This window comes from Crocodylus siamensis, chromosome 5 (genome assembly GCF_052110815.1).
Source record: "Crocodylus siamensis isolate JL-2025a chromosome 5, ASM5211081v1, whole genome shotgun sequence".
Classification (NCBI taxonomy): Eukaryota; Metazoa; Chordata; order Crocodylia; family Crocodylidae; genus Crocodylus; species Crocodylus siamensis.
In genome coordinates, this window is record NC_143399.1 from 123,043,274 (window position 1) to 123,059,098 (window position 15,825).

At 42.1% G+C, this 15,825-nt stretch overlaps 1 protein-coding gene across 1 annotated transcript in view; it reads right to left on the reverse strand.

Annotated features, from left to right (window-relative positions):
• Window positions 1-1,623: 1,623 nt before the first annotated feature.
• EEPD1 (endonuclease/exonuclease/phosphatase family domain containing 1) overlaps window positions 1,624-15,825 on the reverse strand; it is a 90,210-nt gene continuing 76,008 nt past the window's right edge. The window contains exons 6-7 of the mRNA XM_090050159.1: window positions 11,074-11,268; window positions 1,624-10,592 (exon numbers count right to left, since the gene is read on the reverse strand). Of these exons, the coding sequence (XP_089906285.1) occupies window positions 10,393-10,592; window positions 11,074-11,268 (395 nt within the window). The 3' untranslated portion in view covers window positions 1,624-10,392. The remainder of the gene's footprint in view (window positions 10,593-11,073; window positions 11,269-15,825) is intronic.

Below are 15,825 nucleotides of genomic sequence, written 5' to 3' on the forward strand. Positions count from 1 at the left end.
GTTGGGAGGGGTCCAGGGGCATAAACCTTGGGATTCTACTACAGCAATGGTTCTCAAATTATTTGGGGTCACACCCCCAAGTGTATTTTTAAGTTTGTCATACTGTCGGACACACCTATTATTGTGTGTTATAGATAAAAATAATATATTAATGTTTCATGACACTACATTGCTTTTCAGTAACTAAGGTAATATTGTAGAGTGGTCTTCATTTTTTCTCTTTCCCCTCCATTTACGTTTTCCTTTTCCCTTCTTCTTTCCCAATCATTTCTCTCACATACCTTATAGAAGTTTGCCACAGACCCCTGTGGGTGCACATAGGTCAGTGTGAGAAACACTGTTCAGCATTATCGTCACACTGGAGCTTTTTTGTTTCTTGAGTGCTGGTGTTACAATCTGAACTTCCATTTTGGGACTGGCACTTTCATCCAAGGAAATCACTCCCTTTATTTTTTATACATCCCTTCACTGGCTTGTACCTCCATTTCTTCACCTGAAGATCCTAGTCCCCAGAGTAAAACAGATATGCAGAGAAACCACACCTCTCGACTGCAGCATTAATATTTCAAGCAACAGCAACAAACATGTCCCTAGAAAGCAGATACTTTTGATGAAAAATGTATTTACTTGACAACCATGTTTTTTCCTAACCCCCCCCCCCAACAAATTGGAAAATTTCCATCAACCTCCCCTTATCTTAGCCTGATTCTTTTAGCAGGAGGAACTGCCTTCCCTCCCTTACATCCACCAATGTGATCCCATTCAAACTTTTGTTAATGGCAGAAACAGAACTTCTAGCCACGCAATATGGCTTGTACTAAAAAAACCTCTCATGGGAATGAGCTTTGCTCTAGTTCAGTAGCAACTCTTAGGGTCTACTGAATCACCACCACTTTCTGGAGCTCTCAGGATTTCCTTGAGGTTTGCTGATCCAAGCACTACATTGTTCTAAAGCCTGTTTGGCTTCTGCAATGTGGCAAAAATCACTGAGGGACTGAAGAGTTTAAAAACAAAGAAGCCTGATCGTCCTCCGACATCAAATTCTGTAACTCAGGAGTAACTAAGTTGAAGTTAGTGTAAGCTGTAATATGCACGAATATAGCAAGAACCAAAGGAGTTAGAAGGCAGAATCTGTTGCCTCCCAAAAGCACTTTTACACTACGCTGAACATGTGAACAAGCCGTAAAAGGTTGTGAAAGCAGCTCCTAAGGCAATCCCACCATCTGAAGGTGGGAGTGTAGGTGTGGCATAGGTGCATGGTGCAGAAAGAAGCTGGAGCACTTCAGCCTTCCACTGTTACAAGTTATGGCCCAGCCTGTAGGCCAGGTGATTGTTCCACTTTATGCCAGGGTTTATGTTATTCTCAAGAGCACCTCACAGTCTGGGAGCAGCTTACAACTGTCTGGAAGAACGAAGTAAAGAAGCTATTTCTAAAATCAGCCTTGCCTCTAAAATACTGAGTCATCCAATATCTTAAATGCTCCACAGATTGGGACCTACCCTCAGGAGGAAAATTTGATACGTTATTACCGCTACTTAACCAAACATACAAACACAGAATAAATAACTTGAAGCCACATTCTACACCAGCAAGAAAATCCATAAACTGTTATAAAACAAATAGTGAGTGGACATCATATATTATAACATAAATACAGTAAATATCCATTGCCACACATTTGGCATGACACTGTATTCAAGAAGATCACATCACAAATCAGTCCCTCTCTTACAAAAGATACTTTAAGGGACATCATCATCAAATATGGGTTTGGGAGCAGTGAGGAACAAGGATTTACAAAGCGTGTTGCTCATAGGAATATGTAAACAAAATAAACAGGATTTATCTAGATTAGAAAATCCCTTCAGGGCTTTCAACTAAAACAGCAGCATTAGGAATCAGAAAGGAAGACTGACTAGAGATAAATCTAAACGTAGGTGAATCTAATACATTGATTGCCCAGGCAGAGAAAAATGCAAAAAGTAAACAAATGGCAAAAACAGTTTAAAAGATTTTAAATTTTGTTTTAATTTTATTAAAATGTCAATACGAAATTACTGGGGGGGGAAATCTCTCTCTAGTTAGATAGTCTCCCTTTAGAATAACTTACAAAGACTAATGTAGGTAGACAAGGATCCATTAGTATTTTAGGTTCACTAAACATTTCTATCTAATATAATTATGGACTCTTCATAATTCATAAGCCATATTAAATCAAGAGCAGCAGAAGACTGAATATTGATTTTTTTTGCCATTTGTTTGTATTTATTATATATTAATATTTAAACCAAAAGGAGGTAATTAGTATTAAAGGTGAAGGCACAGTTTTACACTTTGCAATGAAGTTAGTTAAACTTATTTCTTATTGACATTGTGTCCCATGTTAAAAGTAGTTTCTCCATTTTTTAACCACAAGGAAATAAAACTGAAATAGCTGGTAACATAACAAGGACTTTGAAAAGGTCAACTTTAATCAACTACAAAGTGTTTGCACGAGGCTCTTTCCCTTTTTACCCTTTGTCCCAAATGTCTAAGAGACATGAAGGCTGTTCAAAGCATTTAAGATAAAAATACAATTGTTTCTGGCACCAGCCAATCCATCACTGGAATAATCCCAGTCAAGGGCCTACAGCATGAAGTGAGAAACACAGAAAATAAAGTCAGAGCTCTCAAATTAAGCAGGATCAGGCCAGACAGATCTTTGGAGCTTTTAGAAACAGCTTTTTCAACCCTGGGCTCCATGCAATTTTCAATGGACATATTAAACCATGACTGCAATAGCACACTCTACTTCTCACTAACTCACAGACCATCTTTCTTCCCTCCCCACCCTTCTCTTTTATTATGTCCTTTATCTTCACTTCCTCTGTCTCCATATGTAGACTCTGTATTATTATACATGTATCCTTCCTCCCTACCTCTTTTTCCTGGCCCCTAGTCCCACTCAGTCCCTCTTCTCACCCCCTGGCTCTTTTCTAGCGCTCAGTTTACCCAGTTTATGTATTTATTTATTTTTGCTCTCCACACATTTCCAACCACTGTAAGTGTCCCTAGCCCACATTACCCCTGTCCTTCTAGTCTCCTCCTCTGGTTCCCCACTCTCATGAAAATAAGCAGCACAGAAAGTCACTTTCTCTAAAACTGAACAAGGAACATTGTTAGAATAAGGGATATGACACCAGTCTGAAAGCCACCATCACTCTCAGCAGTGCTGCAGAGCTTCTGCCCAGCACATTCCTCAAATCCCTCTGTTGCCTTCCAGCTGGAACAAGTACCCACAACCTTATGCCCATTCCTCATTTCCCTCTTCCTCCATGGTCAGGCTGGAGTCCTCACCTAACCGAGCTAGAGGCAGCAGTTGTAGGAGCAGAGTTCACAAGACTGCTGTCAAAAGTCTGTCTTGTGAGAACTGGCAGCCTTGGCACCGCCATAGTTTGGGACTCACCCTGGGTTCCTGCGTAGTGAGGAAAGGTGTGGGTGCCAGTAGGCTGAGTGAGTGCTGGCAAAGGTTAATAGTATGACCCAGAGGTTAGGGTGGGTCTCGCACTGTGTTACTTGGCAGGCAGTGAGGAGAGGACCAGTATGAGGACTCCGACTCAGTGAGAGGGGGAGCTCAATGAAACACTGCAGCATGTCAGGGGGAATGGCAGAAAGGGAATCTCACTTCAGTGCACAGTTTTAAAACGACGCTGAACATGTAGCTGCAAGCAGACCCATTGTCACCTGCATGGATTGCTGTGGAATAAAGAAGCAGGGGAAGAGCAAACCCACTTAGGGGCTCTGTTTATTCCTTAACACAAAGCAGAATGTGTTAGTGTGGAGGTTGCTCTTTGGTGTCAGCACCTTGTTGATGCTTGCTGTGGGGAGCATCTCCTGCAGTAACAGGCAAAGAGAAGACCTCCCTTCCGTGCGAAGAAACCTCCTGATAAAAGAACCAAGTGTGGAACAACTGAGGAAGCAAGTCACAACTCTTCAGGTTAGAGGGGCCAAGAGGTTCTCAAAACGGAGACCAAGCCAGGGTATGGAGCTATCAAGGCAATATTTCATTTAATTCATAATGATGGTCTGATAACCAAGAACACTAAAGGGAAGGAAAATTAAAGCAGAGGCACCAGGCCCTCTGATCCCAAGGAAGTTCCTGCCTGTTAGTAGAATACAAGGTCTGGAGGAGGAAGAGGCACTAGTCTTGCCTGTAGGGAAAGGCTTACAGGGGAGGATGCTGTCCCTGTTAACTCTCCACATGGCATTTGTGGGAGGCTGGGATCCAAATCTAGGTGCACTGCATTATTTTTTTTTTTTTTTTTTTTTACAAGACTACATGATTCCTCACAGCTATAAACATCTCTTTGGAAGACACTGAGGCTATGGTCTAAGAGGCTGAGATGACAGGGGGGCTCAGGAGACAGGAAGGAGACACAGTGGGTGCATCTACACATGCCCATGACTAGGCAGTACCCACCGGTACAGCACAGATCATTCTTGACCCTACTGCACCGTAGCAATGAGCTCGTTGCTACTGCGCCATAGTGGCGGCATCACTGTTAGTGCCTGCCAATGCTACAGCGAGGTAGCGCCTTGTGTAGATGCACCCAGCGAGATACATTTTTCTTGCAGTTATTCAGGACTAAGTCTCTAACTACTGGACTCTAACACAAGCATAGCAGAGCCTTTTACCTCCACATCGGCTACATACAGTTCAGACTGCCCACACCACTTTTTTCCTGCCTCATAATCAAATAAGGAAGTTCTCTTGGGAGGAGATCATCCTCTTGGGGGTGGGGAGAAGAGAGGGTCCTTTATGGAAGGTGCTGTGCCTGTGTGATGCCTACACAACATGGCCCTGACCCCAAAGCATAGCCTCTTAGCTCTGCCATGTAGGCAGAACTTGGCAACATTTCCTGTATTTATAAAGGGTGTGACTGGTTGCAAAACCTGTCATAAAGTTATCTAGCACTTTTCATTGTTTTCAGTTCCTTAGAACTTAGTCAAACTTCATTTTTTCCAGGCTGAAATTTTCCATGCCATCTTCCTGCTTCAGGCTCATTTAAAGTATCAGCAAAACCAGGTTGGCTAGTTCCAAGACCAAGATTGGTGGAGTTTTCCTCCTATTCTGCCAATTTTAGATTCTTAAACAGTTTTATTAAAAAGTTCTAGCTCCTCCATGTTCTGAAATTTGGCAGAGGGCGACCTGATGCTCATCCAGGTCTTATTCTGACACTGTAAGGATCCAGCTTGCATGCAACATGGGGGGTAGCAGCCAAATTCTCTAAAACTTCCATCTCCACTGAATTTATTTCACCTGTGACAGTGCCTGTGAAGCTGGACTTTTCCTAGAGCTACTTCTCTTGGCTGCCAAACACCAACACAGAGCAGAGACCTTCTATTATGCAGGACACAATTAGGCAGTATGATGTACAAGGGCAGAAGGGTCTACAGCTTACAGAACCTCAGAGACATGTTGGGGTAGGGACAGATGAACAAGTTATATCAAACTTAGCAGGGGGAGGGAAATCTGCCATAGGTCAGCTGCATCACAGAACTGCTTTGTGTATTAGCTTCTATCCCAGCATGGTAAGTAGAAGATAAACCATGGTAACTTGGTCCTGTTTCACTAAGAGGTGAGGTGCTCTGGTTCAGTTTCCACTTACTGTGAAATAGGAACAGGGACAGCAAAGAAGCTGTCCTTTAGGGTTTGTCTACACTGGTCTGGGAGAAACACTCTCCAGCATGTCTCACCTACCACCCACCTCTTGCTCCCATGCCCACCAGCATAACCTGAATGTTAAAGTAAGGTGCTGAAACCATTCTGGGCTCACCCCAGCAGCTATTCTAAACACCTCTGCCTCCAACATGTGGGGACAACTGCTTGCTACTGAAACAATTCTGCCCATCAAGGGGGTGAAAGAGCTACTGCTTCAGCAGGTACAAGTGAAAGAAACTCATGGAGAAGACCCATTCTACAGTCCAGGGTTCCACATGAATGAACTTTTGCCTTTTCAATGTGTTTCTAAAACTCAAGCAAGTTGTGCATACGCACACACACACACACTACAAAATTTGATAACTACTCCAAAAGGCAGGAATTTTCCAATCAAGTTGCCTGTGCAACAGTTGCCCCTCATGCATTTACATTTTGAAATGTATTTTAAAAAACATGATCTCTGTCCCTTTGTTTGCCTTATTTTTTATGTGTTTGACTTTGCAATTTTAATGTTCTTTTCCTAGAGGTTTAATGGGGGGATGTAACAGATAACCAGGATGACAGGTAACAGACAACACTGCCAGGAAAAAAAGCTCTTCAGTACTGTGGGAGAATTTGCACTCCTCCTAGCCATGCTTTACCCATTCTCAGGGAACTTCAGTGCCCTGCACTTGGCAGTCATGCTCCTTCCTGACACTAAATTTCAACATGTCTTTAAACAGATCAAATATCCTTCAACTCCAAGAGGGTCAGGGATAGGAGAGGGATGTTTGAACCCAATAATCCAAGTTTGTAGCTCAAAAAATGTTCACATGCAGGGGCTTTACTAAAAATGTCATTTATATTGGCTTAGGGTTCATAGAAGCAAGTTTTTGTGGTGTCTGCACTGCAAAGCCAATACAGCCATGGAAAAGAGTGCTATTTTCCCTTCCACCTTAGGTAGCCAACTAAGATTTGCTTCCTTAATCTTGGTTGTTGGCAAAGATGAGTAAAACAGGCAGCATAGAGATCAAGTCCAAAACAGTAGGCTGAATTTGCAAGGCCAGCTATTGATTTGGCCCAATGGTAAGAGAAACAACTGAGAGAGACAGGGTGTAAGAGTAGGCAGTGTGATCCAGCAGGCTCTAGAGCAAAATTTCCAGGACCCCCTACCCCCCCAAACAAGAGGTGCTTGTATCATCCCCATCCACCTCCAAGAGGATACACAACAAAGAAAGCAAATTTCTCCTAAGTGCAAAGAGGCCAGCCCCAAAGGCTTCTGCTCTGTTTCAGTCTAGACAAGTCCGAATGCTTTATGCTGGTCCTTCCCGTAGGGATAATTTTCACTATCTGCTTGTGGCTGGGAATCAGAAGTATCTAGTAAGTCATTACCTTCACCCTGGAGACTGAGGGTCTTTCTCAATCCAAGGCATCTCATCTTTCTGTTTGCCAAACAGCTGCTCCACTGGGATTTCCTGCCTTCTCCTGGAAACACCGATTAGCTTGCAGTCTTCAGCCCTGCCTTATTAATCTTCCCCTGAACACCTGTGCAGCAGAAGGGGATGTTTAAGCTAAAGTTAGTCTGTTCTGCTAGCAGCCTCTGCACCCTGTGCTTACAGGAAATTCCCACAAATCCATATTCACAGTCACTATTTCAGACTGGGCTGCAGCAGTTTAAAGGCTGCCACCAGCAAGCTGAGCTAGGCATTTCCCTGGTATAAACCCTTATACCTCAACTCACTTTAATGTGGTTACATCAGTTAACATCAGCAAAGGATCTAGCCCACCTAACTTTTATCATGAATGAAAATGAAAAAAGTCAGTTTCCAAACATTTTTATATTAGGACAATAGAAAGAGAGGTTTAAGACAAGGCTGTCATTCTAGTCTTATAAATTACTTGCCTCGAGGACCAGATTCTCCCATGCTTCACTCATGTTGAGCATCACATGAGAATTTTTCTGCAGGTGATCTGGTTGGTTTCAGTGGGATGCCCTAAGGCAGGCGTAGGCAACCCTCAGCATGGGTGCCAGTGTGGCACACAAAGGCATTCTGCTTGGCCATGTGCACATCAGGGCAGACAGCGAGGCAGGAGCCAAGGCTGCACTGTCACAACAAGGATCGGGCCCCTCGCAGCTCGCCCATCATCTGCAATACAAGTTGAGGTTGCAACTGGTTTTGGCCCTCTGCCCAAAAATGTTGCCGAGCTCTGCCTTAAGGGCTGAGGTATCTTTGGAGGATCCCAGGAATCTATCTTGAGGTACCCAGTCAAGACAAGTAAAGGTGGTGAATTCAGCTCCATTGGTCCAGTGGATGGGGTACAACACCAACAGCCAGCAAAGCTGGATTCCACTATAAGCTCTGCTGATCACTCCCTTCACAGCTTGGGGTAAATCTCCATCCCTCCCTAATGTGTTTTGGGAATGCTGCTCTTGAACACACTCAGCACAACCCCCAACTCCTGCCAAATGCAGAAATGAATTGATGAAGTTGTTCGTGGTACAGTCCCCACAGCTGCTCTCTGTGTGAGAGCAAGTGGGTGGGGAGAGGCCCACTCTGGACAGGTTGGACCGCAGTGCAGACCTACTTTCCAGTCTGATGTGTGAAAGCAGGGTTAAAGAGCACACGTCTGCAAAGCATTTTGCAATCTATGGCCTCAATCCAGCAAACGCTTATTCAGGCACTTGAAAAATTAGTAAGGCTGCCCCTCATATTAGACTGGGAATAGTGTTTACATAACCAGGATTTATGAATGAATGAAAACAAACCTTGCATTATTTTATATGCATGTTGCCAAACTCATGTGCTTTTGCTGCAGCAAACATTTTGGGCAGAGTCCTGCTGCAGAACCTCTCATGTTAAAAAGTGAAAGTCCCAAGCTAATGAAGGAAGAATCTGTTACAAGTACCAAGATTACTTCACAATGCTTCCTGAAGTAATCTTCTATTTGCTCTTCAGAGTTTATCTTGCTGTCAGGTGTATTTGATCTCAGTTTTTTTTTAATCCCAACCTTAAAAAAACAATGTATTAGAGTTGTGTCTGCTTGAGCTGTATTCATAGCTAATAAAACAGAAAAGAGAGGGAGAGAAAATAAATTCTTCTAAGATCTTGAACATCCTGCTACAAATGTCCCAAGGATTGGTTTTGATTTCACTAATCGTTCTATAACTCGCATGGACTTCATAGGAGTTAGCCCATGATGAAGAGCAGATCAGAATCAGATCTGGTCCAAATTATTTTATTTTATTCCAGAACCTTTAAATTAAGAAAATCTGTTTAAAATAGGGGGTTTCCCCCCACAAAAATAACAAGGGGGCTGTAAGTGATACTACTTAGTTACTGCTGTTTGAGTTTAGACAGTACAGTACTTCAAAAACTTGTGACAGTGAAAATGCTGTTAGGAGATTAACATATTTTGCCTTTAAGCATTCAGTTATAACCTTCCTGAATACAAAGCTGTTGTCATTTCCTTTCTCTCCATCACACAACAATCTGTTATAAGCCTTTTCTTTCCATTAATCATGAAAATTGTCCCATGGAGCCTGGAGCAGTCAGCAGTGCCATCACTCAAATTCTTTCAGACTCAACACATTCCTTTCGCGAATGCTGAATTGCTCATTTTAGCTGGCAATACTTTCATCTCCCTCCTGCTTAGCTCTAATTATGAATTTAACTTCGTACACGTGCAAAGGTACGGCCTGGTTGCAATCACTGGACTGACAGCCTATTGACTGAAGTCCTCTTGCTCTAGAACAGGCACAGTAATAGGAATGAAACTTCCTCACACAGAGAGACTTGCTTAGTCAGACTTTCTTAGGTTAAAGAACTAGGAGCAGGGGTTACTCACCTGATATTTTCTCCTGAGCAAGGAAGCAGAGGGTGATAGCCCCTAGTTGCTAGCCAGAGTATCACACTATGGAAGTTTCATAGCATCTGATAAAGTAGTCTGTAGCCTACAAAAGCTTACATCTCTCTGAACAAATTAGTTTCTAAGGTGCTACTCTGCCAAGTATATTCCCATCTCCCATGAGATCTGTGGGGGAGTGGGAAGGATCCAGAGAATAAGAAGGAACTGTGCTTCTCTGATCTTACTCTGGGCTTATGCAAGGAGATGGAAAACATTGGTTCAGCCCAGTGTAATTCTCAGTTCAGATCATATATTGGCCAGAGACTAATGCTTTTTTTGGAAGGGACCTTGGGAATCATCCAGTGCAATCCCTTTTACCTGAAGCAATCAAGAACACATCATAGCGATTTTTTCAAGTGCTAAGCCAAACTTAAAAGAACACAGACAGTTTCCAAGGTCTCTTCCCTACCCGCTCACTCTTTTGGTGGGAAGAGGGATCCATTATTGCTGCACTTTACAAGTAATCAGCTAACATCAACTACAAGCACATATTTTTCTATTGCATTTTAACAGAGATACTGTACAGTATTAAAAGTGCATTTTATTTTCTGTATGAGTCTCATCCAAAGGTCCAGGCACAGAAATGTCCATGGTGTTCCCAGAAAAAGTTACAAATTGCTCTACTGCAATGAGATGCCCTAAAATCATCTGTGAGGTGCATGAAGGAGGGAACATCAAGAGCAGGCGCTGGATGCTTTCTAAATGAGGAGAGAAAGATGCTTCTGCTTCACAGTTGAGGCTCAAGCAAAGGGAGCTGCTGACTGTCCCCACAGAAACTGGAACAGAGGAGCCATGCTCTACATCATCATCGTTCATGTTTTGTGTTCGAGTCATTACGTTCGACGGTTACCCCATTTCCATTTCGGGTCATGTCTTTTCTGTTCCAGTCCTTTTCCATGTAAAATTCAGCTAATATAGGGCAATGATCTGAAGCTACTCCACCCCAGGACCAGTTATCAGGGATCCAGGGATTTGTAAGACCTTCTCTCACCACAGCCCAGTGACCTGTGTGAAAAACAACAGCAGAGAAAAAGATTAGTATGAAAAGGGGTCAGGGCAAGAAGAAGTCATTTTAAACCACGTAAGACTGAGGGCTCAAAGCTGCAAACACACAGGCAATGCCTACATGTATCAGCCTTTGCTGCAGAAGTGCCAGTGGCAGACAACAATTGGCACTGTCAAGGCACAAGAGCATAAAGTGCACTTTCGGAAGTGACCACTGGAGGATGGATTATGGCAACAGGCAGAAGGAGCATGCATGTCTTCCTGCACTTTCAGCTCTCTGCCATAGAGTCTGCTGCCTCAAAGATGAGCAGTACAGACCAGGCCCTAGGCACACAAGTAAACCCACTCTGATGAGCAGTCCCATTGACACCAAGTAGGCTGTCATAGAACAACATTACCCACAGGCAAGCCAAACGCCAACCTAGGAAGATTATAGAGGAGGTATTTTAAACTATTATTTTGACTAGGAAAAAAGGTATACCTGTGAAAACTTTTTTCAAGCTCCTGCTGATCCAGATGTTATCCAGAGACTTTGATCCTTGAGGGTTCTTTGTGCTGATGTTTGTAAATGTGTTTGCAGGGACTAAGTGATGGAATTTTTCTTTTCTTAACAGATCATAGTCGCTGCTGTCTGGGGCTTGGTTAAAATCTCCTAAGATGATCACATCTTTTTCACCTGGAGAAATTATGGAGGGAAAAAGAAGAATGCAGGAAAAAGAAAATTTAATGATTAAACATGGGACATAGGGGAAAGATATAACTGATAAGTAACAATGCCGGATCCACTCTACATAGGGCTGCTTGTTTCCTTAACACGACATACTATATTAGAAATCTTCTTTACTGAATCCCTATATTACTACCAGCCATTCAAATGACAACAATTAAAAAAAAAGAATTTTGAAAAACCACAGTATATTTCATAATTCATGCTGCTTGTTTGCTTTATGGATTTTATCCTCGTTACAACCCACATCACCTCGTCACCTTCACTCACCTTCCTCAGTGTTCTTTTGTAAGCAATGACAGACAGCTCCTACCACCAAGCGTCTCTGGCCTTGTAGGTTTTTTAGGAATCCAAACTTTGTAGAAGGCTTCTATTTTTGTTAAGATCTATATGTTGAACTAAAACTTGCCTGATGCTCTGCTTTACAGTTTTGCTGAGAGAGACAGATTCATGAGGCATTCTGGGGAGACTCCCAAGACGACACAATCTTACTCAAGTATACATCTCTGCTTCAAAATCACTATATTACAGAACAATTTTTCTAAAACCATAAATCATTCTGGAAATTTCAAAGGAAATATAACCAGAAATGCCAAAGGAAACCGATGAACCTTATGGCAAATACAGCAACATCTTTCTTTGTAATTCAGAAATAATAAAAGAGGACAATGAAAGTTGTGTTTATTTTCTTACTTGCCCAAGTAATTTCAAAGATCCTGTTGAGTCCTGGGTGCCTCAGAACTCTCTCTGACCAGGATTTTTAGAGAAACACATTCATCCTTTAAAAATTCCACCCTTAATACATATAGAAAATTGTCTAGTTCCCAGGTATGGCATCTTATTTTGAAAACTTCAGCCCTATCACTGAAATAAGAAATACAACTTCGGAACACATTCATATACCTACTGGGTAGTTCCAGGGCTGTCAAGAGATCCCTGCTGCACACTGTTGTGAGTGGAGAATCAAGCCAGAGACAACTTTGTGCCGTTCATTCCTTAACAAACACACTGTTGGTACCTAACTCAAACCAATCCCAGCAGCTCAGGGATGACCACATGAAATTCCACATGAACCAATGACATTCTTGCCTTACAGCTTGCTAAATGGCAATAGGTAGGCTGCTAACAGAGCCACAGGTACGCTGAAACAGCCCAAAACTTGACATCAGAAAATTACTTTAAATTCCTTGCTCTTTTTTGTGTTTTTGATATCCAGCGTTGATGTACAACCCACACATTATGTTTGGTTGCTATAGAAGTACTCAGCCAGTAGAGGGAGCTCAAGTTAAACAACAAACCCTATTCAGCTATTCCCAGAGATATCTTTTTTTACCTATGCTGTTGACATGGAAAAAAGAACCACAGTTATGAGCTAGATAAATAAACAGTCTGGTGCAAAACCATGCTGCAGTATTTGGAACAGAAGGGGTGGGTGCGTTATTAGCTTTTGTCCAATTAAAAATAATTCAGCTGGTAGAGAAACTACCAATAACTTCATGTTACTAAGATGATCACAAACACCAGGATGTTTCTTTTCAGTTTGCAAAGTGGCCTCCCTCCCCAGGTTCAAAAGAATAAGCTGTGCTACACTCAGTGCCATTTGAAGTCACCGGGGGGGGGGGGGAGGAGGAGGAAATCAGTGCATTATGGAAGAATCACTTTGGAGGAATTAGTTTACGTTCATATTCTAACTCCATTTTAATACTATTTTAAAATCCTGTAAGTCAGTGATTCTCAACCAGAGTACAGTGAAGAGCCCTGAGATCCTTTCAAGGGTGCTGTGGGGTACTACACAAGATAAACTCAGAGATTTCAAACAGAAATCCATAGCTAAAAACAAACATTCTGACCTCTTGTCGTCTTCCTCAGTTCTTTCCAATAAAAGAATTGTTCTATTATATTTCTGCAGTCAAAAAAGAGCAGTCAAAAAAAAGAGTCAAAACTAAAAGCTGGCATTTTTATCTAACAAGGGGTGCCTTGAATCTGCTGAGGGGTGCCTTGAGTTTAAAACTGTTGAGAACCACAGCTATAAGTGAATGCATGAAGGTATCCTCTTGAAATGTAACATGCCCACTGTTCAATCTCTAATTAGTAACGTGCCACTTCTATTTTTTTGTGCAAATATGCACAAGATGGTTGCCACCCATATTAAGTTTGGTGTGTCTATTCCTTCAAACCAAACACACTGTAGATGTGATAAAAGAAAGAAAAATGAATCGGATCAATGCAGCCTCAGTAATACAATGCAACATCCCAATCTCCTTAGTCTGGCAGGACAGATGCTTGACTAATGGATAAAGATATCTGGGTGCAATGACAGGGCAGATGAGGCCTGGCTAGGTTTCCAAAGGCATGAGTTCAAGTCCTGCTCTGGACTCATGCCAAAGGTTTTCCCCAATTGACCTAGATCTATGTCCCCTGGTCATTTGGGCTGGGGAGTAAAAGGCAACTGAATGTGATGGTGACCCCATCACTCCCTTGTGTGCTGTTAGCTGCAGAAACTGGAATGTCTTAACTAGTTCTAAGGGCTGTTAGGCTCAGGTGGACCCTTAACTTGAACAAATAAGGACAGACTCACTCTGGAAGCAAATGGTTCACTTGCATGCTTCTAATTTAGTGATACAAACAGAATGTGCCATTTTAAAAGCCTACATAGATGCCTAAAGTGGATCAAAGAGGACAGAGAGGCAAGAACCTTATCACTAGTTTTTTAATCCTGCACAGATGTGATCATTTCTATTGAATCTTTGAACTATAATTTCCCTTATGAATCTAAATATCTATTCTATCATATTGCTTTGAGTGACTGTCTTTAGAGCTATCTGCTGAGATTTAAACCAAGGAGCTAAAATGACTGACACCAGGAATTGCTCCTGGAAGCAGGTGGGATACTAGTGCAATGCATGGGCTGCAGGTATCATATGTTCACAGCAGCCCCTGCCTGATTAAGCAAGGGAACAGGATTTTCAATATTTGAAACTTCTGAGCAGTGCAGCCCCACCCACGAGCTGACAGCATTCGTCCAGTATGGACACGACAATGACATGGTAAACTGAAATGAAGTCTGCATCAAAGAGGGAAGGTCTCCAATCTCCCAGCCCACCACTGACAGGATAATATATCTATTGATCTCAGCTACCTGGGAATTTTCTCAGCTTCTGCATTTGAGGTGCAAAAGTACCCAATCTGACAAGGACTGGACAATCCACCTACACACAAAAGAAAGAGCAGGTAAACCTATCCATTTTGAGATGACCACCACCTCTACCTCCCTTTGTCCCAATCAAGATTCAACAAGTTTATAACCACCCATGCCCCATTTCAGCTAATAACTGTGAGAGCAGAAAAAGAACCAGTTTCATGCTATTTCATGCTAGTCCTGTAGCATCATTTAGCTCATGGATACCTCTAACAACGTCAGGCAGCAAAGGCAAAAGAAGAGATCTTTCCTCAACCCTACAGAGAGTAATCACCAGTATGTGAGGACAGTTATTCAGTAAAGCAGCTTCTGGTATTTTGAAAAAGAGGATGCAACAGAGCTTCCAAAGAACAATCCTGTCCATCCTCACAGTTGCTTTTGACCAGGCCTACCCAACACAATTCAAAGACCTAAAAGAATCATACTGACAAAGAGCCTTTATCCAGGGCAAGAAGAATACTGATGAAGAAAACCACTGAAATCACAATATCCAAAGCTAAAACCAGGCTGAAAGAGAGCAGAAAGGTTCCAGAGATATCTTCTCACAACTTTCCTGAATGTCCTCTTCAAGGAAATAAAGTTTGAGAATGAATGATAAGACTGCTAATGTCAATGATGGCAGGGCTAGCCACTACACAGTTAGCAGTCTTGGTTTTTCTCTCAAGGGAGATGTATGGCCTCAGACACTCCCTCACCAAAGTAGTTTTAAGTAAATGACTTCAAAAGATTGACTGACTTCTGCAAAGTTATGCGTGCACTCGCAGTTCATTCTTAATCAGGGACTGAATATTCAAAGTCTGAAAAAGATGCACTGCACTCTCTAAATGAAACAAGTAATTTGAATCCCTACCTAAGGTGAGAAGCTGTACCTTACTCAACCAGACTGTACTAATGCTCCAACCACAGGAAAGTCAAAACAAGAATAAATAAAACTCCTAAAGAAGTAGGCCCAAAGTCAGACCAAGTGTAAAGGCACCTCTGTTGGTTTCCATAAAGTGTATCCAGTTATGTCAAGTCTGAATTTGGCTCAAAGTGATTATATAAACAATCCTTTTGTTTTTTAAGTATCCTTTCAAGTTATTAGGACTAAGAGTTAAGTGAAAAGAACTTAAAAATAGCCCTGACTGACATCTTGCAGCTCAAAGGAAAACAACAGAGTAGTCATAAAAACTGCACACATGGAGATGTGTGTAGATTCTTCCAAGTGATTGACCTTGCAAAACAGCCACATTAAAAGTTACCAAATTGTTACTCAACCTTTTAACGCTCTTATGCCTTTGTTAAAAAATAAACAAGGTACTAGATTT